Genomic DNA, 27,761 nt, shown 5'->3' with positions numbered 1-27,761 from the left:
CAAATGGCAGCTGACTGTAAATACAAATAAAACAAAAGTTATGATTTTTAACTCTAGTTCTTTTGAGTCAAAATTTTTTATAAACAAAATCAGTTAAAGGGAAAATTCACGATTTTTTACTTATGGTTTAAATATGTTCATTATGACATAAAATATATATTCACAAAGTTTTATCGCTATATGTGCAGTAATAAAGGAGAAATTCAATAATTAATGAAAAAATATCAACTACTTTCTGTAGGTCGTGACGTTTTCTCCTGATTTTTGCATGCCGGGATTTAAAATACAATCATTAAAAGTCTTGGTTTTTAATCATATTTTAACGTAATCGTAAGCGCGCCGATGACTTATGCTTTATCTAATAACCATCCGATAATAAGAAGATAAAACGCACAGACATCAAATTGTACTCATTCATGAGATAAATTATCTATGTTAAACGTATATATTCGAATTATTTTTGTAGACAACACAAAAAGTTATAAATTTATTTTTATTTTTTTTGGACTGATAAGGTGAACAAATTAAAGTACAATAATCTGTAAAGACAATATGTTGGTGTACTCTTATTGACCTTTTACTATCTCTGCTATGACTAGGTTTATACGATGTGTGTATTCACGGTTATGTGGCAATACTCGTAGATGGCTTGTTGAAAGGTAAATTTGTATTTGCACTTCGATATTTAACCACGCCTCTAGGGCACACCTTGCCAGGTGTGACTGTCTATTCGGATCAGTGGGAGCATTTAATACACACATTAAAAATACATATTCAAGTTGGTGACAAATAAAAATTGATCGCCGTGGAATTATTTAATTATATTTGGTGTTATTATTTATGTGAATTCAAATAAGTTAATTTACTAAGAAATACACAATTTTCGGTTAAAGACGGGAAACTTAATTCATATGTCAGAATGAAATGATATACAAGTCTTGTCCTTGCTTTATGTCTCATAAAAAAGGGGGACTTAGAAATTAGAAATAGCTTTACTAAATTATTTTTATTTGTCTTTATTAGGCGAAAAAATGTACGAGAACACTTACATTTAGACTTTTGAAAGCCATGTATTAATTAATATCTGAAACTATCTGAAGATACAGTACGGGTAGGGACTTATTTTTATGGATGTCTTAATCCGTCTAGTCGGATATGAATAATCGGACATTTTTATGGTAGGTAGTATGGTAATTAATCAACAGATCCAGGTGTGATTGGCAATATACTTTTGCTTTCATCTTAATCCGTGCTACTAGAATTACGGTTCACTGATTTCAGAATCAGGTTACCTGTAATTTTAACCACTCAGTCACTTTATTGATTACATAAGTTCTACATCGTTTTTGACATAAAATATTTTTACAGGTGAAGTACTGGAGAACATTTTGTTTTAATAAAAATAGCGCATTTCTTTTATTTAACGGTTTTTATATTGCAACTGCTATATATTTTCTTTGTTTTTTTCTCAAAATTATTTTTATTTTATGTTTTGGGTTTTTTTTTTGTATCTTTTTTTTATATGTTTGCATAAAAAAATTAAATATATTTTTATTCTAGAAGGTTATTTTTGTTTGACTGATTTATTTCCCATGTCATCCCATTGATTAGCAGAATTATTTGCGTACGTTTTAGTTTGACCCGGTAAATACAAAATATTGCAAAGTTATGCAATTCCTCACATTTAAATAATTTAACGGTGCCGTATTGACTCTTAATTCATAAAATTAATTTACGCACAATCCATATATACTTGTATGTTAAATCTAAATAAATATTTGCCTTGAAAAGACAATTCCATGATGCATATATTTTTAATTTAACTTGACCTCACTCACAATATTGAATGCTAAAAATAGACATATTAATACAGATCGATTTTGTCCACTGCACAAGATATTTATATGGCGGGAAATATCGTAACAGTAAACCCAGGTGACCTTACTGAACGACCGTGGGAAAATCATTCATGATTAAATTTGATGTGGAATGATTGACAGTATTGTGCGGTTTCTGAGGCTCTTGATCGAGCTCCATTAACAATTGATTTACGAGATTAGAAATTTAATCCATTTACATTCATGTAGCTGTAGTCTTCTTTAACTATTTTATGTTTATATTTATCAGTCATTTCCCGTATTTCCATTTAAATAATATATTTGGAGATCTGCTTTGAAGTTCGGAATAAACACGGCGTACGTTATATATATTGTATTAAAAAAAAAAGATTGTTTCAAACAGATTAACGGGAAATATACATTGATACTTGTATAGTTTGACGTTTCTTTAATACTGGTAGTCAAGTTGTGAATTTTCCTTCTTTTTTTTTGTGTGTCTGCCGGGCGTAAGGTTGATGGTAAAGTATTACTGAATAGAACGCAAATAATAACTCATGAAGATTACGAATCAAGACCCAATATGACAATTTACAATGTATTTGAATATGGAATAGACGATCTGATTTTTTTTGTTTCTATGTCGTAATTTTCTGTTTTTTTGTCGTCGGTAGAAATGCAAATATTCTATTTAAATAATTGAAGAACAAGAATGAAACAAGTGAATATGAGATTTAATTCATTAATAAAACAAAATGTATGGCATGTAATGATGATGATATATTACACAGTTTAAACATTTTATGATTTAATAATGTCACACATAAACGTTTTTAACACTTCCTGGTGGCTGGTTGGACTGGTCGACGAAGATACTGGTTCAACTTCTCAACGACTAAAGCATGATAGGCTGACTCTGTGTTGACTGATGGGAAGAGTGCAGTGACATACCTCTTAATCACATTCTTTCTGTTGTCTTCTAATGGCCTTTTGCTAAGTTTACCACCGCCCCTGTACGAATAGTGGATACGTAGTTGATCTGAGGTGAATAATTCCGGGGAAAAGTGCTTTAGCAATAAAACCCCAAACGATCCAGGGTTTGTTCCACAGTTTGAATACTTGCTGAGGTCATCTTCTGTTAGACGCATGTGCTCGGGAATGTCATTGAACAAATGCATAGGCATGACTATGCGTTGCATAATTGGCTGAGGTTGAGGCGAGTCTGGTAACGATGATGTAGGTGTTAGTGGCAAATCTGGCAGAGGTTGGGGAATTCTCGGCGTTGTGGGTGTAGCTGGAGTAGTTGGTAGTCTGATTGGAGCGAGGATTGGAGTTATTGGTAAAGGCGTAAGATGGGCAGTTCTCTGCTTTGTAGCTAGCTCTTTTATGATATTGCCTTGCTCTTTAATAATATTGCCTTGCTCTTTAATTATATTGCCTTGGTTTATCATTAGTCTTTCCATCTCGGCTATTCTGGTGTTGGAGAGTTGCATCTGTTTTTCAATAGCTTGGAGAGACTGCTGTATTGAAAAAGCAGGTGGGTCCTTGTTGGTTGGTGTTGTTTGAGTAGTAGCTGCTTTACACACTGGTGGCGGAGTTGCTGGAGTAGTTGGTGAAGGTGGTGTTGGAGCCAAGAGATGAGGTGGAAGTTCCGGCGAAACTGACGGCGACCTGTACTGATACGGGTCGCTGGTCCCCTCTCCAGTGCTCAGCATGACAGCAAGTTGTTTGACTCTTTTAACCTTAGGTGCACGACGAATCACCCTTTTTCTTTTGCGTATAGTATACTCTGTATCTGGTTGCGAGTCAGGTGAAGAAGCTGATTTAGCTGGCGAATCTGGTGATGATAGTGGCGATGACGGAGCAACTGCATGCTCAGTTTCTTTCTGTTTCATAAGGATGTAATCACCCGTGTCTAATATCTCAGCTGTTTCTGGGTTGTCGGAGCTAGTGCCATAAATGACTGGGTACCGCTCGCCGATGCGGACACGGCCTTCTGTTACAATCTTTATTCTAGGACATGTGTAGATAGTGTCATCATCATACTTTACAAGAAAGTGACTGAATTCTCGTGTAGCAGCTCTGATAGCCATACTGATTATAATGATTAATGAAAAAATATAGTTATATTTATATTAAATTATTATAAATCTTATTAATGAAAACAGCTCAAGTAAAATAAACAGTCTTTGAGGAAAAAATAAACAATATTTGAAATAAAAACATTCTTTGAAGTCAGAATAATATTATGAGTTCATTTCAGGACATCAAACAATCGCACAGCTTGTGTGGATTTCCTTTGATATAATTATACTATTATTAAATACTTAATTTCCAATTAAATTTCAAAAGTTGATTATTAATTATTAATTATTTTAAGTATTTTTTATTTTAGGTCAATATTCGTAACACCTCATTTAATAACTCATATATGGAAATTGTTTCATTTTATTGTCGAAGTAGGTAAATTACTAATAATTTTCAGCCTTTAATATACGCCAGTGACAAAACTTATGTAATGTATTTATGGGGGTCTAAATGGAGGTCCTTTGGTTTAATTTTTAATTCCATTAAATTTGTATTCATTTTCTCTATTCTTTAAATTTTTTGTCCATTATTCTTTATTCTTTATATTTAAGGACCTCATTATTCTCAGAATATCTTTTTATTTATTTCTTTTTTTGTTTTTCCCCCGTTTTTATTTTAATATATATATATATTTATAAATTATACATAGAAAGTATCTTTCTTATCTTTTAAGTTAAGATGATGGGTAATGAATATCTTAATGATCTGAAATTAATATGATCAATTAAGAGTGAAAACAATATAGATTTATGAGTAAAATATCTACATCCACGCATTATAGTTTATTAATTTATTTAAAGTATATTTAATTGATATGAAATATTCTTTTACAAAAGTCGTATGGGGCTAGTGTCAGTAACACACGATTTGAAGTTCCAACTTTCTTTCTCACGATTAATTTGACATGTGTATTAATGTAACCAGATGATGGTCTACAGGTGTTCACCCAGACAAGTCGACTCCTGGTCATTTCCCGTGCAATACACATGTCATGTTAGGGGATGCATTTAAATAGCATTTGTAAATTTAACTTATCAGTATAGTTCGATATCTTCACATACCATGCCGAAGTTTAAGCTTACACATCAAGACAACCTAGAAATCATCGCTTTGTATAGACAGAGCTGGCCAGTTTATGCCATTGTAAATAAGCTAGCCGCCAGAAGCGTAGATGTTACCTGGGGTACCGTTAAACATGTCATTAAAAGATACCAAAGTGGCAAGATAGGCTACGACAATTTGAGCAAGGAAGAAGAAAAATTACCAACTTTCCAATATATCACCGATCATGATGTCAACTTTGTAAAGAATGCTTTGGCTAAAAAACCTACTCAAACGTCTACGGACATTCAGCGTCTTTTAGCAGACAAGGGTACACACACCAGCAAATCAACTGTCAAAAAAGTCATTAAAGCAGCCGGTTATACAGCTTCCTCACCTAGATATGGACAGATGGTTCGAGAACCTAACAAGTTGAAACGGGTTCTGTTTTCTAAGGCGGCCATTGCAGACAACGATAACTTTGACAATATAATCTTCACTGACGAATGTTCCGTGCAACTGCACGATAACAAGGTTATCATCTACCGAGAAAAAGACTCCGTTGCTCCAGTTCTACCTAAACCTAAGCACCCACTGAAGGTACACGTTTGGGCCGGTATAAGTCGTCGGGGGACCACAAGTATTCTGATATTTGAAAACATCATGACATCAGACTTCTATATCAACTCGATACTGGTGACAGGCCTAATACCATTCATCAACCGAGTATACCCTGACACTCATCGATTTCAGCAGGATAATGACCCTAAGCATACTGCAAATGCAACAAAAGACTTTATGAGGCAGCACAATATTAACTGGTGGGATGTTTGGCCAGCAGAGAGTCCCGATTTTAACCCAATAGAGATGGTGTGGAGCATGATGAAGTCTAGATTGTCCAAAAAAGAACCAAGAACAAAAGAAGATCTCATCAATGGCATCAAGTCTGTTTGGAGAGAAGATATGACCATAAACATCTGTAACAATTTCATCGACCATATCTTCAAAGTACTACCGATAGCAGTTCAAGTAGACGGGCGAGCTACGGGAGATCTACCCAAGAAGATATTCCCAGAGAGATCCAGTGGCAAGTCTCTCAAGTATTTTGATGACAAGCTGAAAACACCAGAGTACCAACTGAAAGTCGTGGGCATGAAGCTGAAATGAAGATGAATGCAAGATTACATCAATTCAAAACAGTCCTTTTAAGGGCTACTTATATTGTACGAAAAGAGTCTAACAATTGTTGTTTAATACATATCAAGTACCAATTTTATTTTATTAATTCTCATATCCACGATCATGTCTTTATTCGGACACCTCTTTTTAAGTTAATTAGGTTCGGAAATACCCATCAGCATGAAATTTAGTTTAAATGAATAATTCAAATACATTTTTTTTTAAATCCGCTAATCATGATTAATTTTAATTCCAACAAATAAACATCAAAATTAAAAACATTCGTGTATTGATTGGCACAATTCGTAAAAATTGATTTAAAAAAAGATTCACGTGTCAGCAAAATTGTTATTTCCATTATATGTAAATTTAGTAAAGTTTGTTTAATTTTTTTATAAATATTAATGTTCACGGCTAAAAAGATATTGTAATAAATAAAATAATTGTTTAAATAGCAAGCACGCGTGATCTGGCTGACCAAAATGTTTAACTTTCGAGTAATGATTGACAGGTATGAACTTTGATAAATAGATGTGGAGGCTCCGGCGGGGAACGTAATGTCGAATGAAAAATGATAGTTTAATTAATTTGTTTGTTTATAAACTTTAGAATACTACAATCTGCTTTTTAAACTTTTATATAAATACTAGAATCCGAAATATGTTCAGGGCTTTATAAATATAGTTATAAAAAGGTAATTGTTTTAAAGGTTGACGGAAAATAAGTTTAATAGTAAGTAAGCACGCGGCATCTGGTTTTAACATGAATTTGATACTACAATAAACTTTTAAAACTATAATACGGGATCAAGTTTATTTTTGATTGATGGCTCAACATTTTTTATGAAAACTTCCATTGAAAATCGTCCTGGTTTTTATTATGTTGAATAATATGAAATATTTACGATTAGCAATACATTGTTAAAAATCGTATTTTTTTCCATTTGTATAACAACTTCACATACATGTACATATAAAAGTTATATAAGTTTATTGAAGTTTTATTCAATATTAAACATTTATTTATCCTCTATTAATAATAAAATATATGTACAGGTAAAATTCAATTCTTATCAAGGTGGGACATATTTACGACCCTCCATCGGTATTGCACAGGTAATATCACAGCAGGTGTTTATTACACAGGGACTACTGTCCGACTAGTCTGACATCTAGACGGATTAAGGCTTCCATAAAAATAAGTCCCTACCTGTACTGTAACTCTACCGAAGCGGAATATAATATGTACGATAAAGAAAAAAAACTTTTGTACTTAAGAGGTTTAAAAAGATGACAGGAAATTAAAGGATCTTCATGGAATGGAATCCAAAAATTACGAATAGATATTCTTTTCAAATGTGAAAAACGTCAACCAAATTAATTCATAATTGGGAACGTCCTTATTAAAATCTGAGACTACAGTCATTGGACAAAAGTGAGTTCCCAGTCAAAAAAAGTCCTATCATTTCAACTAAAAATGTTATTTTTCAAAAAATTATTACGAAGTAACTGTATGAGCGATTTTCATAATATAGATACCAAAAGATGTAGAAATTTCTGAAGTTTTATTGTTTATTTGGTTATGATATATTATGCATGCTCATTTTAATTTTTTGACGAGATGAACACAAAGAAAACTATTTCTTGAAAAGTTTGCTATTATTCTAACCAAATTAAAATCGCAAAAATTTGCATTTGTGTTTAACTCATCAGATGATGGAAACGGAACTAAAAAAATTATGACTAAATAAACAATAAAACTCCAGACATTTTTACATCTTTTGGTATCTATTTTTTTTTAAATCGCTCATACAGTTACTTTGTAATATTTTTTTGAAAAATATTGATTTTAGTTGAAATGATTGGACATTTTTCGAGTGAGAACTCACTTTTGTCCCATGACTGTACTATAATAGTCGTCGTCTCCCAACGTTTATATATATATACTTAAATAACTATTTGACCAACGATGTTCAAAATTAAAAGACAACGAATTTAATGTTATCTTTCCACACTTTTGAATGTTATTATAAGTCTGTTCAACTTGCAAGAATACCCCTAAAGCGGACAAATATCCGACAAGCAGTTTATTCTTTAAATTGCTGTCATTGAATATCAAGAAAGAAAATGAATCCCGAAATTGATACTCAATAGTTTTCCTAGAAAATATTCACATCCCTTGGGGATTATTAGTGTACATCCAGTTGCATATATTTTACATGAATTAATGTCGGAACAATTGTGATGATGACGAATTTCGTCCTTTATTCGAGAACAATCTAATTGATATATAAATCTGTGAGTTTACTATGTTCTTAACTTCGATGAACCAAAGCAAGTTATAAATTGACCTGTATTTAAATCAAATTGTTTCTTTTTTTCTTCTTCTTCTTTTGGTATACAATAGTCTATCGAATTCTTTGATTACATACTGTTGGCATACGTGGACTAGTCTATTTACAAAACTTTTACCACAATTTACACAAAATGTATGTTTCTTTCTTATGTTCAATGTATACATGTATACATATTTAAAATTGCGCTATAGTTCCGAACATTTTTTTAAATCAATAATTCTGGTATGTTCCAATCTGTCCTAAACTATTGACAACGAGTATATATTACATTTTCCCAAATTAACCCTTGGAAAAATATGTAAATAGATTTGTATTTCTTCAATTAATTTTTTTTTTTGTATTTGTATTTTTATAAATAATATTCTTTACACCAGATATGTTATTTATAAACAAGCGTATGACTTCAGTAATGACTGGTATATTATATCACTTTCGAACACGCAAGACAAAAATGTATATTATACATGCACCTGATAGTTCAAAATGGAAAGTTATAAGTTACGGTCGTCAGGTCGTATACACTGATCAATACCTACAGAAGTGAAACGATGCAAGAACTTGCAAGCCCGCCGGACAGGAAATCGATTGAATACCTGGACGTGTCACCTTACACCCCTTCCAATACCTTTGGGAGTAATACCTTTAGCCATGCTGGTGATCAGATGAGGGAAGATCCGAAGTTATTTAAATAAAGTTTATTACTTTAAAGAATTAAGAACGAATTAGATTTTCGAAAACAATTTCCACGGAACACTTATTTATGATTTGAACTTTGACTTTTTAACTAATTACAATATTATCAGTTTAAAAATAACAGACTATATGGTTATTTAAAAAAATAAGACCATTTTCCGTATCAAATTAGTCAGTCAGATAAAACAACCGTACGATTGACAAGATATCGACACGCAATTACGACTACATCGTTTACTTTAGTTTTGTTCCTTTGTGGTTTATAGACATATCAGGATTTTTCATCGGAGTAGGGAACAAAATGGTGGAGCGCAGAGAACTGATACTCAAAATTTAAAATCGATGGTGATCTCTTATTTAGCGGAATAAAACTTTAATATCTATAAATTTGAGCATTTTTATACAGAATGGACATACATTGTAATATCAATTTTTGATTTTTTTGCGAAGTTTCCCTTTAACTGAAGTTAAAGAGTATAATTTTCTTAGGAACATTATTGATAATAAAGGAAAATTTAAGAGATCTACACATGAACTATCCAAAATAGCGCTTAAAGTGTTATTTTCACTAAAAAAATATATGTCTAATTTTCATCATGTCCCTGTTGATTTATCATGTAAATTATTTGATTCACTAATTAAACCCATAATTTTATATAATAGCGAGATCTGGTTTATGGAAGATTATTACTCAATTTATAGAGCCATACATAGAGCCACTTTGCATGGAACTAACTGTGATATTTTATCATTGACAGATAGATTCAGCTTTGAGAAAGTGCATCATAAATTTTGTAAAACTGTACTTGGAATTAAAAAAACCTCATGTAATATAGCTGCAAAGTCTGAGTTAGGACGATTTCCACTTGACTCTTTTATTAAAACTCAAGTTTTATTATATGTTTGTAGAATAAACTGCCATGAAATAAACCCTCTTGTTAAAGAAGCTTTTGCAATAAATAAGTCTATGTCTGATGATGGAATATATACTTGGTACCCTTTTGCCAAGCATATTTTTAAAGAATTTAATATTGATGAAGAACAATATGTTGATTTTGATAAACCTTTTCAACTTATAAAAAATTCACTCAAAAAAACTTTTAAATGTATAGTGAAGGAAAAGTATAATAACATCACTCTTCAAAAACTTTCAAATATTGATAACAGTTCAAAACTTTATCTTTATAGTAAACTTTAAAAATGAAATTAAATTTGAGGACTACCTGCACAATCTAAACAATTTTAATAGTCGTCAGCTTTTAACAAAATTATGTGTAAGTGATCATAATTTGGAAATTGAATTAGGACGTTATAAAAAAATTCAAATAGAACACAGACTGTGCTAAGTTTGTAAAATTTTAGATGATGAGGAACACTTTTTCCTTCATTGCCAAATTAACAGTAATGTAAGACATTCCCTTATAAATGCAATTAAAACCCATTATCCTAATTTTAACCAGCTTGACTCAAACTCTAAACTTAAAACTATTCTAGATCCCAATAAAGATATTTTGTCTAGTGTTGTACACTATATAAAGCAATCTATGGAATTGCGAAAATAAGGTCCACATTGGTCAATTATTATATACATCTATATATATATAGATATATGTTATTAATATCAACTTCACTTTTTAAAAACATTTATCATGTATAGTTATGTTTCTTGTCACTTGTGTATACAATGTACTATGTTTGCATTTTAACCCGTCAGGGTTTCATGTTTTTTGCAATAAAGATATATATTTATAATCAATTTTTAACAATTTTCATAAAATTTGTAAATTTTTACTAACAGTTTCCACTGAAACTACACGAACAAGTTCTTTATAGATACAGATAATTGTGAGCAGCAAGAATGTTCAGTAAAGGAAGATGTACAAACACATCACAATCACCTAAACACAATTTTGTCATGAACTGTCCGCTTCCTTTGTCAGTCAGGGATATAACTCTATAGGGTTATTACAGGAAAATAACATACATTTGTTATTGTGGACTAAAACATTAAAGAACTGTGATAACATATGTATGTTACATGTTTGAAAGGGATAATATACATCATAAGTTTAGTTAAAATGTATACAAGTTCTATTAATATTACTATTGTCTTTATGTACATGTATACTTAACTATTGAAAGATGTAGCAGTTCATAGTTAAATGAGAGTCAACATCTTCCTAGGTTTATAGCTTTAATAATAAGGATGACTGATACCTGAAATGAATACACAGTATATTAGTAAATGATTAGTTATCTCCTCCCCGGGGGACAAGTTTTTTGTATACGAAAAAAAAAACTTAAACCAAGTCAAGTCTATAGGAATGTTCTGTTAAAGTCATCCGGAAGCGAACAAGATTAAACGTATGGTGTCCTTTCACAATTTTAAACATATGGTGTCCTTTCACAATTTGAAACATATAGTGTCCTTTCACAATTTTAAGTGTATGGTGTCCTTTCACAATTTTAAACGCAAAGTCTCTAGATTCACTTATAAATGTCTTTGCATATCTCATTAATCAGTTCCTGATTCATCAATGTTATGTTCTGTTGTGTTGCGGCGGCTCGGTCTTCGTGGTGTCAATAGTTCCTTTTCTCCAGCTTTATTATGTGGCTGAAGACGGGATAGAGCACGTGGTACTCTAGACATTGAAGGTACATCTGGTTCAGGGGTCTGGTGGAATGACTGGTCCAAATCTATTTGTGAAGGCTGTTGAATTGTCTGAGTCTGTGTACCCTGTTTTTGAGTGGGGACTACAATTGGTGTCTCATTCAATGCAGCTGGTTGACTTAAGATTCTTGTTGGTGATAAAGACACTGGAATCTTGGGTACTTGTGGCTGTGTTGTCTTGGGTGTAGATGGAGAGCTCAAGATCACTTCTGGATGTTGAACTGCAGTAGGTGCCATCAAAGTACCATGTGTTTGGTTGGTTTGAAAAGGAGTGAACTTTCGAAGGTGTTGGCGGTTGCGGATAGTTACTCGGCCTGTGCCATCTACACGTATAACATACTGGTGGTATTGGCGTACTTCAACAACTGTTCCTGTACGTTCCCATCTTCTGGGATGGTTGCCTACCAAGTTCTGTATGTATACATGATCTCCAACCTGTAGTGTTGGCAGGTGATGAGTGTGTTCATTCCACCGTTCATGTTCCCTTGAATGACGTTTGGCAAGAGCCATCTCTCGATGAGACATTAACTCAGTCCATGTTTCATGTGGAGAATATCTACCCATCAGTATGGGAATGGCATCACGAATGGGTCGTCCAAACAGAATCAATGCTGGTGATGCTTTTGTCTCTGGGTCAATAGAATTTCTGTACATTAGTAAGGCTCTCTGGAATTTGTCAACATCCAGAGATCCAACAGCAGTAATGTTGTCCACCAGCATGCGTTTTACTGTTTTTACCGCTATCTCAGCCCTGCAGTTAGCGTGTGGGTTTGCAACTGATGAAAGTCTATGACGAACTCCCCAGGCCTTTAAAAACTCTTGAGTCTTCCCTGCTGTGAACTGTGGACCTCCATCAGACGTCAATTCTTCTGGGATTCCAAATGTCACGAACGTCTCACGAAGTCTCTTGACAAGTCCTTCGGCACCTGATTCAGACTTGTATACCATTGGCCAGTTTGAATACCTGTCAACAATAACTACATAGTCATTACTGTTATATGTGAAGTAGTCACTGCAAATCATCTGGAATGGATAATCTGGAGGTGTAATATCAGATGGTGGCTGCATAGGGTTTGACTTAGCCATCTGATGGCAGTGAACACATTGGTCTCTCACCTGGGCAATATCTACTGTGATCTCAGGCCAATATACAGAGTCCATGGCCCTCGCACGCATAGCGCTGACTCCTTGGTGGGCTGCATGTAAAGCATTGAGTACTGGTTTGCGAAGAGCTGGAGGTATAACAATTCGTTGGCCCATAAGAACTACACCATCCACGGTGCATAAACTGGATGCAAAGCGATGGTAAGGACGCAAGTCTGTTGGTAGCTCCTTGTGGTCTTCTGGGAACCCTGCTTCCAGCTGCCTGATTAGATTTACAAATGTAGGGTCTGATGCAGTGGCCTCACGAACCATGTTCCAAGTAACAACTGTGATAACAGCATTCAAGGCACAAGTGGCAGCAGCGACTGTGGAGGCGTCATTAGCTGTATCATTATCCTCTGTATGTAGACATAGACTGGTAAGTGTATCTGAATGATAATGAGCAGTCATGTTAACTAGGGAATCAAGTTCAGGTGCTTCACCAGGTAAGTTCAGACGATCTGGTGGTCCAACAGGATACCGTGACGCTGCATCTGGCCCAAGGTTCTTTCTGCCTGGTACATGAAGAATTGTAAATCTGTACCCTAAAGTTTTCTCTTTGAGGTTGAGAAGTCGCCTGTTGTCGATGTCTGTGAGTGATCGATCGTTCAGAATCTGTAGTAGTGGCTTGTGGTCAGTTGCAACAAGAAGGTCTTTGCAGCCAAGAACATAGTAGCGTGTTTGGTGAAGTGCATACACAACAGCCAAGGCCTCACCTTCAATAGGAGCATATCTACTTTCTGCTGGATGTGTGAATCTGCTGCCAACTAGACATAGTTTCCAACCGTCATTACAGCAGGTAGGGGTTTTACTTGAGCACTGACAGTACTTCTGCATCAAAAAGAATCCAATTCCGTCAACAGACCAGTCGGTAGCTAGGCATGTCATACGAGCAGGGTCAAAAAGACGAACACCTTCCTTCATCTCCTGGATAATGATCTCTTTTGACTTGTGAAATACTTCGTCTAATTCATTTGTCCAGCAGAATGTGGTGGTTGGTTTCAATAGAGCACGAAAAGGTTTCATTTGTCTTGCCATTGCAAATGCATATGCTCCTTGGTTTATGAGCCCAAACCAAGCTCTTGCACCAGTAATGTCAGTTGGTGTTGGGAAGTTGCTAATTGCATCTAGGAACTTAGTACTTGGTCGTATGTTTGTTGGGGTGATTGTAAGTCCTGCAAAATTGACAGTGTCTTGAGCAAATTGAAACTTCTTTGGGTTTAATGTAATGCCGTTACGAGCACACAGGTCGAACCATTCACATGCCTGAAAAAATGCTGCTTCAATGGAGTTCGCCCACATACATGTGTCATCCACACATTTTACCTTGTCGTTGAAGTTTGATATTATAGCATCAAATCGTTGATTGTAAGCGTCACCGCTGGCCATAAATCCCTGTGGAGCAACCTTGTACCTGTAGCGCCCCCATGGTGTGATGAATGTTGTGAAATGGCGATCTTCTTCACGAATAGGCACTGAGTGGTACCCATTCCAAGCGTCTGTCACTGTTTTTTTCATACCTTGAGGGACACGGTCAGCTAGATGAAAAGGACTTGGGACATGATGTGTTTGCCGAACAGAATGTCGATTTTGTGGTTGTAGGTCTACTGTCCGCCTTGGAGTGCCATCCGACTTGCTGGTTACAACCATTCTTGAGCACCAAGTTGTAGGTGTGTTTTGACTTACTTGTTCCAGTACACCAATGCGAACATCCCTCTCAAGATCAGCATAAACTTTATCCTGCCAATGGATAGGAACAAGTGCTGGTTTGTGGACAGCTACGGGTGTGGCATTAGGATCAACATGGAGTTGAAGAGGCTCACAATTCATAAGTGGTAGAGGTTGATGTTCACATACATTAAATGTTGTAGCACCATAGTAATCAAGAAGCCACTCTTTTAGTGACTCTACATGTTCCTCTGTGGCCTTCAGACCAGGTGGTAAAGATGTGGGAATAGGTGGTGGTGAAGGTCGACGTCTAGGACAAGAGCAGGTTACATCTTCAGAGCTTTCCATAGATGCAGCAATGTTTGGAGATGTGACTGTTGATACATTAGGAAAGTTGGTGTGAATAATTCCCAGAGATATGAGTGCTTCTCTGCAAATGAAAGCTCTTTCCATGGTATCAGAGACATAACACAATAAACGTGTTGACATGGCACTGCTAGTAGTGTCTTTTGTAGTAACACTTACTGCGACTGCTCCAATTACACCGAGGTCTTCCTTTATAGCTCCACGCATCACAAGTTTTACTGGAAGGAGATCCTTTTCTGTTATGCCAAGACTGTTTGCAGATTGTAAAGGTATGATTGAACTCTGGCATCCTGTATCAGCCACCATGGATATAGTGATTGTCTTAAGCTGAGAAGTGTCTTGAATGGGATGTCCAAACGATGAATGGTCCTCAGGTAGGGGTGTCATGTTCACCAGGAGCATTGGGTGGGGTTTTGAGGGTCTAGCCACCCAGTGTCCATCAAATATGTGATGTTCAAGACGTGATACTTGGTTCGTCTGTTCAGATGTAGTGCACAGCTGCTCATAGATATAACCAACTTGTTCTTGTTCTTGATCTTTAGTTGATTTCCCTTGATTGGACACGTTCCTGTGGCCCTTACCTTGAGTGCAGATTCTAGAAGATGCATCACGGTGGCCCCATACGCCACAGGTAGTGCACTTGCTGCAAGATTTGGTGTAATGACCTTTGACTGTACATTTAGAACATGTGAATGTCCAAGCTTCACAGAATCTAGACCTGGCCTTGCGATCATTCCTCTGTCCATGAGCAGGACCACCACAAGCCCAACATTTGGCTCCAGCTGCTTGCGGTCGCCTCTGAGTATTACATGTGGCACTCATAGCACTAGCTGAATCTCCTACTGCACTCCTTGTGACTTTACCCTGCTCTTTCTGAGCAATAAATGACACAGTCTCTTCTAATGTTCTATCTGTCTTGGAGTCACCTAGCAGGTTAGACATAATTTCTGGGTCTGCAATACCTCTTACTAAATTGTCTTTTATAATCTCATCACTATAGTCAAATATATGGTTGCAACCTAATTCTTTACACGTTGCTTTATACTGGCACAGTGATGCTTGGCCTCTGAGACTGGCCAAAAAAGTTCTGATATTTGAACCAGGTGATTGAGTCATCCTGTTCAATTTTATGCGTTGGACTAGTGTGCTTTCTTCTTTGACAGCCAGCCTTTTGATTGCCTTTAAAAGATCTGTCTCTAGCATACTAGCAACATCACCTTGAAGGTCACGCATAATATCTGTACGCAGATTAGTGTCACAGCAGTAGAAAAGGGCTGTAGGCAAGACATTGTCTGTGATCGCCATCCCTGTTTTATACATCTTCCACTGTCTGGTGAATGCAGACCATTGATCTGGATCACATCCTGTGGCTATAGACGGTGGGTCTAATTTTAACTTGTGCGTTGACGGTTGAGCCAGAGGTGGGTGGACGGTTCTGTCATGAATCTGTAGAGCAGTGGTTAGAGCAGCAGCAAATGCTTCATCCAGGTCCTGAGATTTCCAATTACAGCCGTCAATAGGGCACTGTAGAACTGGCATTGTAAATTCACTGTGGTTAAGCTGTTAGTTGAGTATCAGTCATAAATGAGAGTCAACATCTTCCTAGGTTTATAGCTTTAATAATAAGGATGACTGATACCTGAAATGAATACACAGTATATTAGTAAATGATTAGTTAATAGTATTCCAATTTTCAATAGTACACCTATATGTTATTACAGAAAAAATATGCCTGTAATAACTAAAGGGTGTTATCACAGCTTCTCTATATCACTTCAAAACATTTGCTCAGACATAAATCATGCTTAATTACAATGTATTTAGATTTATTGTAAGAAATAATGACCAGAGCATGTAATGAGGTTCTGCCAAGTTTCTCAGTAATTCCCAAGTGTCTTATATAATAAGTTACATTCCTTGAATAACTAAGCCTTGTTATCACAGCTAAGTTAATTCCTTATTAGCCTTGTCTCATTGATTAACCATGGATAATCAAAAATGTATTAATTCAATTTAAAAATAAATTATCAAGGCTATGCATTTAGTTTCTGCGCAAAGTCTCAATTGTTCCCTAGAGTCCACTATAGATTAACTAATTTTACAAATAACAAACATATGTTATTACAGATTTAGAAAATTTCAGGAAAAGTATCTGTAATAACACACAAGTTATTTTCTGTAATAACCCTATAGAGTTATATCTCTGACTGTTTGTTTAATTCACATATACCAAGGTGAGCGACACAGGCTCTTTAGAGCCTCTAGTTTGGAGTTAAAAATCATCAAAGCAAATATAAATGTCAACCATGATGAAAAAATCTTCCAGCTGACAGGATGTTTTAACTACATTTGTTTCTACAGCTAAATAGTTGAATAACTTGGATAATATAACCAGTTTTGTATGATTTTTTCAGTATTTGCCTATGGAGCAACAGGTGCTGGGAAAACTCATACAATGTTGGGTAACCCAACGATGCCAGGAGTTATGTACCTAACTATGATGGATTTATATAACAGGATTGGTGCTGTGGAAGGACAAAAGACTTGTGATATTGCTGTCTCTTATCTTGAGGTAAATTGGCTTCAGTGTTAACATGTACAAATATATGTAGCTTTTTGTTTAATTGCAAAATATCATTTCACGAGAACTCAGAAGGAGTGTTATCATGGTTATCTAATATAGATATAATAAGATGTTGTATGAGTGCCAATGAGACAAATCCTCATCCAAGTCATAATTTGTAAAAGTAAACCATTATAGATTATAAACCTGTTTTTAATTACTGTGACTTGACTAAGTGTTGCTATCCACCAATTGCAATTCATTCAAAATTTTGACCAAATTGCAATTTGTTTTATTAAACCAAATTGTTCAACTGGTCAGAAATTTGAACCAACTGCTGTAGAAAACCAGTCAAGTCGTGAAAGTGCAAGGTGATACCTTTAGTATGGTAATGGCTATAATATAACTATACAGATTGATAAAAAAATTAAGTAATAACATCATTAAAGTGGAGTTAAAATCTTATAGGATTGTAAGTATATTTTATTTTATCACCTTGCACTTTCACATTTTGACTGAACAATTTGTTCAATATTCTGACCAGTTGAACAATTTGATTTTATAAAACAAATTGCAATTTGGTCAAAATTTTGAATGAGTTGCAATTGGTGGATAGCAACACTAACAGTCTTAGCCGTGGTGTAGTGGTTAGAGCATCGGACTACTAACACAAAGGTTCCTGGTTCGATTCCCGTTTGGGATGAAAACTTCTAGAACTCAATTTTCGGCTCTCCCTCGACACCATTTGCGAGTATGGTCTTGAGGAAACGATAATAGTCCGTCAGAAGGGATGATAAATGGCTGACCCGTGTTAAGAGAGAGCCATATCTCTTGCACGTTAAAGACACCCTTGTAGATTTCGAAAAAGAGTAGGCTAATGCCGCTACAAGGCAGCACTCGCACCCGCAAAGTGGAAAGCGATTAATATAAGTTGCAAAACTTGTTTCCCAATCCACTATAAATAAATATGTTTAAACTAAAAACACTAACAGTCAAGTCACTGTAATGATATAACCATGATAACTGAGTATGAATGTGATTTTCAATAAAACTTTCAAGTCAGTTTTTTGTACTCATACTCCAAAATCAACCAATGAAAATGCTGGATTCAATGTTTCAAGCATGATTTTTGTGCTCGGAGCACTGAGCAAAGTTTTGTGACTTCCACCCCTGGTGTTGATCCTACAGAACTACTCATAAGTGAATCCATTTGATATCCAGCTTATAGATATAGGAAGATGTGTTATGAGTGCCTATGAGACAACTCTCCATCAATGTCACAATTAATAAAAGAATACCATTATACATGTTATTGGTCAAGCCTTAACACACACCACACAGCAAGCTATAAAAGGCCCCTAAAAAATACTAGTGTAAAATCATTCACATAATCTATATAAAAAACAAGAAATACTTATGAACCACATAAAAAAAAAATGACAACTTCTCAGATTCCTGACTTAGGACAGATGCAAACAATTGCAGCAGGATTAAACATTTAATGGTACCAAACCTTCTCCCTTATCTGAAACAATAGCTTAATATATTTGTATTTACGTGCTATAAGTTTTTTGTTGTAAAGTTACATCAACAGATAAGATCTTTGTTTTGTCAATACATAAATATTTTGTTTTATATATTACAGGTTTACAATGAACAGATCAGAGATTTACTAATGGGAGGTAAAACTTTACCTGTTCGTGAAGATGCAAAAAATGGAGTTGTTATTCCTGGTTTGTCATTGCATAAGGTAATAACTGGTGGATAGAAATAATAACACATGATAGACAATGATAGATATGAATAAAAGGCATGAAAGGGGACAATAAAAGTTTTTATGAATTTTATAGAAAATTTAAAATTAATATCAAAACTAATTGCTCAGAACATGTAAACTTCATGTGTATTTATAAAGTAAAATTAAAAGGAACAACTTATGAATTTGTATGTATTGATTACCTGCAGAGCTCTGTACTAAATCATAGGATTTATCAAATTATTGCCTCGGGGAAAAGAACCCTTACTTTACTATCTGTCATACCTCTTTTGTAAAATGGCATCAGGAATTTTTTATCAGTCACATGATTTTAACATGTCCAGGGCTCGACATTACCGTTTGTCCGATTGTCCGGGACAAGTGGAAATAGGTGTCGGGCAAGTAGATTCATCATACTACTTGTCCGATGGGACAAATGAAAAAATCGATGTCAGATGTTAATAGATCAAATTCAAGACTTATACATTCCTAAAAATATGAATGATTGTTTTATTGATCATACAAAATGAAATAAATATTCATTGATTGAACCAGAGACATATAAACTTGTATATTATGTCTCTGATTGAACGTATTTGAACATGCTGGCAGCCATTGACCAGGGGAAAATAAGTAAGGGGAAGGAAACCAAATGTAAATGTTTCTTCTTAGTATATGCCTCTTGAATTAGGAGCACCTCCATATGCATGATATGGACTGGAGTTTTACCTTAACTTTAAAATTTTAAATTAAAGTTTGTATCATTTGATTTTGCTTTTAAGCATAATATTAAATTAAAAAAGGTATTATTTAATAAGATCTATAAGTTAAAATAATAAGTTAAGATGGAAAAATTAGATAAAATCTAAAAAGGCAGATTTTTTACTAAGATGTTTTATGTACAATATGATCATATATCAATGTACATTTGTATGTAAAAATCAAGACAAATTGTAAAATCTTGTTTTCACCATCAATGAATTAAAAGGTTTATTTGCAAACAAGGTGCCAGGTATATTTAAACCATACCACCACTTCAGAATGAATATAGGTCCATGAATAGGAGAACCTAGTGGTATGGGAAGAGATATGATTTCATGAACAACACATGATAGTGACAATGTGTTACAGAGCTCAGTCTGGCAAATAAGCCTTCAGTCTGAAATAATAAAATGAATTTTGATGTAGTATTCATATAACATAACAAAATGCTCCCTTTATTGATCTTTATTAGGTACAACCAAAGGGCAAGTGTTATTATTGCATATAACATGTATAATCAATAGGAGAATTTTCAATTATAAATTCGGTCAAGTGAGTTATGAGTTTGGACAAGTTGATTTTCTTGCAACTTGTCCGAAGGGACAAGTAAGAAAAAATGATAATGTAGAGGCCTGATGTCTAGTAAATACAGCACACTTGTGTATGTTGTGGGAAATCCCTTCTTTATTAAATAAAAAGTGGTGATGTACTATGCATCTTCTACCAATAAAAAGAATTAGAACAGTGTAAAACATTTAAACATGGAATATTGTTTGGTTTTTATTCCTAATTAAGCGGACCTCAACTTTATTCTGCACAAAAGCAGGTCTGGAGTAAAACAGGCAATAATTAATTCATGAAGAATGATCAGTTTTCACATGATGTTTTAAAAAAAAAGTTGACACATTTTTCATAAATAAAATCATTGAAAACACCAACAATTGTATAATACTGTGGATTCATTTATTTTAGTGGATATCTTGCATCTTTGTAGATATTTGATTTTGTGGTTTTGCCAAAATCTGCATATTACCTTATAGAAAATTTGTAATTTGTTGAATACTTAATTTTGTGATTCACTTATACCCACAAAATCCACAAAAATTAGTATCCATTGAATAATAATGAATCCACAGTATTTTGGACTTTCAATTATTTTGGCCACAAGTATCACCTATGAAACATTAAGTGCAGAAATGTCTATCTGGTGTAATATGTACCTTTAATGTAAATCTAGTTAAATCATGTAGATGATGTTATCATTTATATATGTTAGTCAGAGGTACTACTCATTCCAAGTAACTTTTATTTACTTGAAGTTAAAAAAAATATATACACACATAAGTAAATTTGTAGGATACTTATACAAGTAAAATACAAGTAAAGTATAGGGAAAAAAAAAATTGGCTTAGTTATGACCCTTAGACATTCAGAATTTTTTACTTGTATAAGTAAAAAAGTCATCCTTTCTTCTTTTCTTGATTTCTTTGCTCTAATAGAATTTTAAATTGTGTACCCTTTCCAGATGTCTTTACTAATCATTTAAGTGTCATTTCATGGACAATGAAAATCCCTTTTGTCTGTTATCTTCATAACACTGCTCATTTACAAGCCCCAAAGGAGCAATTTTTGGAGGCCTTGCGCAAATATACAAGATCTATGCTCAATCAGTTTCTTTGTTGAATTAATGAGATGAAACATTGAACTTTAATAAAAAAAAATTGAGCACACCTGGGAAAAATCATTAAAGGCATGATTTTACATCTCAAAACATGAGGATTTTTGTGGAATTGTAAGAAAAATTCACTTATACAAGTAATTTTGAGAAAATGAAGGGGAGATTATTCAAACATTATTTATTTACTTATATGTATATATATTTTTTTACTTCTTCAAGTAAATTAAATTAACTTGTATAAGTAGTACCCCTGACTGTATGTGTTTATGTACTTCTAGCCAAAAGATGCTGATGAGTTATTACACATGTTACACTTTGGAAATAAAAACAGAACACAACATCCAACTGATGCTAACGCTGAATCATCAAGATCACATGCTGTTTTTCAGGTAATTGGTCCTAGCATATGTTTTTTTCTGAGAAGTTCAAACGGTTATCAGAGGATTTGTAGATGAGATTATGTTTTATGCCCCACCTACGATAGTAGAGGGGCATTATGTTTTCTGGTCTGTGAGTTCGTTTAATGTAGTGTATGTATAATAGTCTATAAATTAAAGATAATCATTCAGTAGCCATTTTCAAAATAATCACCAAAATTCAAAAACATTAGAATTGCTGTGATTTCAAATGATATATCCTGAATTATTTCCGTGTCCCAAAATTTATTGTTGGCCACTTTTTCAAAATAACAGTTTTATAAGCATAGTACATTAGAATTCTAAATGCTTGTTAGAAATTAAGTATTTCATTGGTCACTAAATTTCATGATTTAAACTTGAAACTCAGTTCTAAAAATATATGCTTATTAAGGGTTTGTCCCAGATTTTGTGGTTTACTTATCATTTTAAAAGTTAAGGTTTAATGGATGTTGTCACATTTATTTAAGGTAGCACTACAGTCTAACAATGATTTTTTGGTCATATTTTTTTTATCACATAATTCTGAAGTAAGTTTTATTCTGCACAGTTTGTAAAAATCCCAAAGTCATTATCATATCACAACAGGGAGTAAATTGATAATGAATTTATGTAAATAAAAGCACATGGTAATTAATCTAAATATATAGGCATTTGGGAGGGACTATCATGTCGATCATCTGTTGATACCAGTGTCCAGCTGTTAATCCCTGACCACAAGATAAATAATGTAGTCTTATCTCATGGTTTTGAAACAAAAATTATTTATATAACATGGTAGTGAACAAAGAAAAACAAAAACAAAAAACTAAAGGGAAAAAATCTACCAAAAAGGAAAAAAAGTACTATGGAAAAGAGTGGGGAAGTAGTTTTGAAAGCCTCTGACTGCCTGTATAAATTTGTTCTCTTTGGTCTTCTTCATTTATTAAATACAATTTTATGAATTTTAACTAATTTTCAGTTAATGTGTATTTTTTCAGTCCAATTAAATTAACTGTATTTTCAAGAAAAGAGTGGGTTGATCTTTTTATCAACATGTTTTTTTATGCACACTTTTCATGTATAAGCTAATTTCAGACATAGTTTTACTTTATTTCTTTTTTAAAATTCCAATGAAAATTATTCTTTATATCTAGAGAATAATGATGTTAAACATTGATTAATGCAGCTGGTCAATCATGTTTTTCTCTTATCTGAGACTGTCTGGAAAGAGGCGGAGCTTTGCCTATATTAAATTACTTCCTCACAGATGTTGGTCAGATCTGTGACGTCAAACTCCCGCCAAATGCCAAGTTAGTGTTGGACAGTTCACATATAATGCAAAATTTTCAGCATTAGAGCATCAAAGACACAAAGTGTGTGGTTCTATTGATATAGTTATGGTATCAGAACACTCATGGGGTGTTCCCAGTGGAACGTCTGTATTTATATTGACTTTATAGAGGTTCTAAGGGGGAAATTCAGTTTTTAGGTCATTTCTCAGAACAATTTTTCATGCAACTTGTAAGGAAAAAATGACAATAGAAACTTTATGGGTACCCCCTTTGGCTTGACTTTGATATATATGATTGAAGTGTGTATTTTCTACAATACTGTGTCCCAGTTTTAGGATAATTTGTTTCTAAATGAATTTATGTGTTTCCAAAGATGAAAGGTGAAATGAGGTTTGGCACCCAGCAGTTAAATCAATATATCTTCTTACTAGAGGCATATATCAAAAATCTGAGACACGGTTTTGGAGATAATCTATGGCTGATTACAGGGATGAAAACAAATTTTAACTACCATTTGACATGAATGTGCCATTTTCATTCAAGTTGGAAGACCACTTTTTTGGCCATTAATGAGCTATATTTTGAGACTAATCAAACCAAAAATAAATTTATATATAAATTAAGAAAGAGTTATATTTCAGCTTTAAAATGAGTTAAAGATTTTAAAAATCCATTGAGTAGTTTTGGAGAAATTGATCTTGAAATACTGTTGATTGGAGTCAGAAAATTCTGACTGTAGTGCTACCTTAAAATAACAATCATTATTTCAAACGATTTATCTTCAATTGTTTTTTGTTGTGGAAACTCTTTATGCTGTTGAATTGTAATTGTTGTTACTCTAGTATCAATGCAATTAGTGTTGTTCCGATGATCGGAAATCAGTTGGTTGGGCCTTGCGATGTTGATAATCGACTGGGATTTTGTTCAATGGATTGTCGTTAAAGTTTCTGGACTTTTAGCTTATCAACTTCCGGTCTGTTTACGGTTTGCATTTTATATGCGCAGTCAAACAATATTAATAAAAAATATCAGTCGATGACAGTAGCATGTCAAACATCCCATATTAAAAGATGTAACCAATTTCCCTCTTTATAAACGTGACAAAAGCATTTGCAGATTGATGGAATGTTTTCTTTCATTACCGGTTTTTAGACAAAATAATTTTGTTGCTTTTAGTAATGTTTTATCCATTTGTAGCATCAAAAACGTCATATTCCTTTCCAAATTGCTTGCCAAACATCGTTTATTTTTGTAAATTTTCCGAAAATTTTCCACAATTTATAAAAATATAAGAATTACAAATCGGATACGGGTCAACTATGTAATAATTCCGCATTCTTGCAATTATAAGTTCAGACGCACAAATGACACAATTGACAGAAATTAATGATCACAAAAGTGAAAAAAGGCGTTCTACACCAATTAACAGACATTGGCTTAATACCCTTTGTTTACTGTATATATTATAATGCAAATGCATTGTTTTATTTTTTGGTGTTAATTTTAAATTTCTAAAAGTTAAAAACTTTATATATCTTTTCCTAATTAGAAGCATTCAAATGTTCATACAGCTATGTTATTGACTTATTGAAATTGTTTTGTGAGTTACACCATTGAAATTTAGAAATGTTAGTGTCACTGTTGGTAATTAATGTTGTAATTATGAGATAAAATATGTTCAATATGAATCTTGATTCTTATCAATTCATTGTTTTTACTGCTGAATAGATCATCATCAAAGGTACCAGGATTATAATTTAGTACACAAGATTATGAAAAGGAAACAAATGATCAACTCTGCAATGATATGGAATGTACACATTAGACCTGTACAATGTTGAATGAGACTAAATGCATGATTTCCTTTAAAAAAAAAAAGGGCAAGGTATTATGATCCGATTATAATCGATAGTCAGTTGGTTGCTGTCAACTGATTGTAATAGATAATCGGTTGGTAATTTCAACAGATTATCCAACACTAAATGCAATTTTATGTACATTTATAAGTTTGCAGTTTTCAGTAAAAAGTCTATTCAAGCATCCTCAACTTTTGACACCCAAACTGTATTTGTATATCTACTTTGTAGGTTTTTGTAAGACAGAAAGACAGGACAGCAAACATTTCAGCTGAAGTCAAAGTTGCTAAACTTTGCCTAGTAGATTTAGCAGGCTCAGAAAGAGGCTCTGTTACCAAAAATAGAGGAAAGAGATTCCGGGAGGGAGCTAATATTAACAGATCTTTATTGGCCTTGGGAAATGTTATAAATGCTTTAGCTGATCCAAAGGTTTGTTTCTTAAAACAATCTATAATTATGACCATGAACATGATGAATAATAGGAGATGTTTGGTATAGGTCAATAAGATGGTCAGTAAATGTTTCTAAGAATAGAAATTGGAAGATTTAGTACAAATATCGACTAATATTGACTAATCTTAAATTCATTTTTATTCTCAATTCTGAAGAAACAAAGACTATATCTGTATTACTGTACATGTATTTCAAGAGCTCAATGCTTCATGAGGTTAAGCATCTATGGTCGGTTGTAAATTATAGATTAAAATTATAGATGTATAAATTTCAGTCAAAAACTTTGTTTTTCATTCAACTTTAGCATTTATACAAAAAAAAATTGTAGTGGCAGCTGAGGGTGAAACATTTTTTTTCTTTTTTAGGGTTGAAAAACTTTTGTTTTTTTCCTATAACTGAATAAAAAAATTAAAAAAAAAAAAAAATTCTTAAAACAATAAAGAATTCAGTTTTGTTTCATGAAACCGGAGTTTTTCTGACCTTAATAAGTCAGAAAATTCTGACTTTTTAAGGTCAGTAAGTTTTGACTTTTTTAGGTCAGAATATTGACTACTAATTTTCTTCTAAATTCCAAAGAAACAAAGACTATCTGTATTTAAAAAAAAAGATCAGTGGCAGATACTGAACTTTTTAGAAGGGGGGGGGGGGGGGGTACCTGGATCTGCCACTAGAGGTTATGCTTTATGGGGCTAAGCATCTGTGGTTATTGTCCATTATTAATTTCAATTTAGAATCATTGATGTATAAATTTCAAAGTCGAAACATTTTTTTTCTTTCAATTTAAGCATAACGTTAAATAATAAGTTTACATGTACATGGATACCGTGACAGTTGCAGGTGAAACAAACTTTTTTCTCAGGGTCAAAAACAAAACAAAATATTTTTTTCTCTCCAAAAACTGAATAAAAAAATCCTTAGACACCCCCGCTCCCCCCCCCCAGGTCAAAGGAGTACATTCTTAAGTTATTAACACAATAAGTGCATTCATATTCTAAAAATACTTTAAACAATATTAAAAGAAATCACGTTTGTTTAAAACATTCTGAGTTTTTCTGACCTTAATAAGTCAAAACATTCTGTCATTTCTGACTTTTTGAGGTCAGAATATTGACTTCTCTCAAATTTTATTCATAATTTTGAAGAAACAAAGACCATATCTGTATTACACTGTACATAGTTGAATACTTCTTGTGGCTAAGCATCTATGGTCAGTTATAAATTACAGATTATAATTATAGATGTACAAATTTCATAGTCAAAAATGTTATTCTTTCCAACTTTAGCATTTTAACCAAAAAAATATATATAATTGAAGGTGAAACATTTTTCTTTCTCAGGCTTTAAAACAAAAACTAAATATTTTTTTCTCCAAAAAATTAATAAAAAAAAAATCCCCCCCCCCAAAAAAAACATCCCCCTTACACCCCAAAATGAGAAACGATAAAAAAAAACCAAAGATTTAAGTCACTCAGAAAAGTAAAAAAAAATCAATTCATGATTTAGTTTAAAAATAGAAATACTACGTAATCAATGTGTGTCTGAAATTACGTAATGATGGTCAGAACGTTTGCTCGAAGTAGTAGTTTACTTTTCAAATAGGAAAATAAGGTAAATCCTGTTTAAGACAACAAGAGTTATCTCCCGAAAATAACAATTCATTACAATAACAACAATTTCTGACGTGAACAAGTCAGAATTGGCAAACACCAGGTCATCTCACAGACCACGCGCCCGTATTTACAGGTCACGCGCCTTCATCAAACAGTGAAAAAATCACTGGCATGAAACCCCTTAATACGCAAAAAATATAAAAATCGCCATGAAAATACGGAGGATATATGTATTACCCTTCTGAAAATGCCCACAATGACCTAGATTTTCACTAAAAAACGTAAATAATCAATAAAGTACTCACTGACTTCTCTTTCGTGACACTTCCAAAACAACAACACTCAATCACGTG

General features: G+C 33.5%; 1 protein-coding gene across 2 annotated transcripts in view; it reads left to right on the top strand.

Moving 5' to 3' along the window:
* The window catches only part of LOC134683331 (kinesin-like protein KIF18A), a 127,805-nt gene that overhangs the window by 7,710 nt on the left and 92,334 nt on the right, over positions 1–27,761 (top strand). For both annotated transcript variants that reach the window (XM_063542561.1, XM_063542562.1), the window contains exons 3-6: positions 17,455–17,612; positions 19,249–19,353; positions 22,078–22,188; positions 25,577–25,774. In XM_063542561.1, the coding sequence (XP_063398631.1) occupies positions 17,455–17,612; positions 19,249–19,353; positions 22,078–22,188; positions 25,577–25,774 (572 nt within the window). The remainder of the gene's footprint in view (positions 1–17,454; positions 17,613–19,248; positions 19,354–22,077; positions 22,189–25,576; positions 25,775–27,761) is intronic.

Source organism: Mytilus trossulus, chromosome 9 (genome assembly GCF_036588685.1).
Source record: "Mytilus trossulus isolate FHL-02 chromosome 9, PNRI_Mtr1.1.1.hap1, whole genome shotgun sequence".
NCBI classification, from domain to species: domain Eukaryota; kingdom Metazoa; phylum Mollusca; class Bivalvia; order Mytilida; family Mytilidae; genus Mytilus; species Mytilus trossulus.
This window is presented reverse-complemented; position numbering and strand designations above follow the sequence as displayed.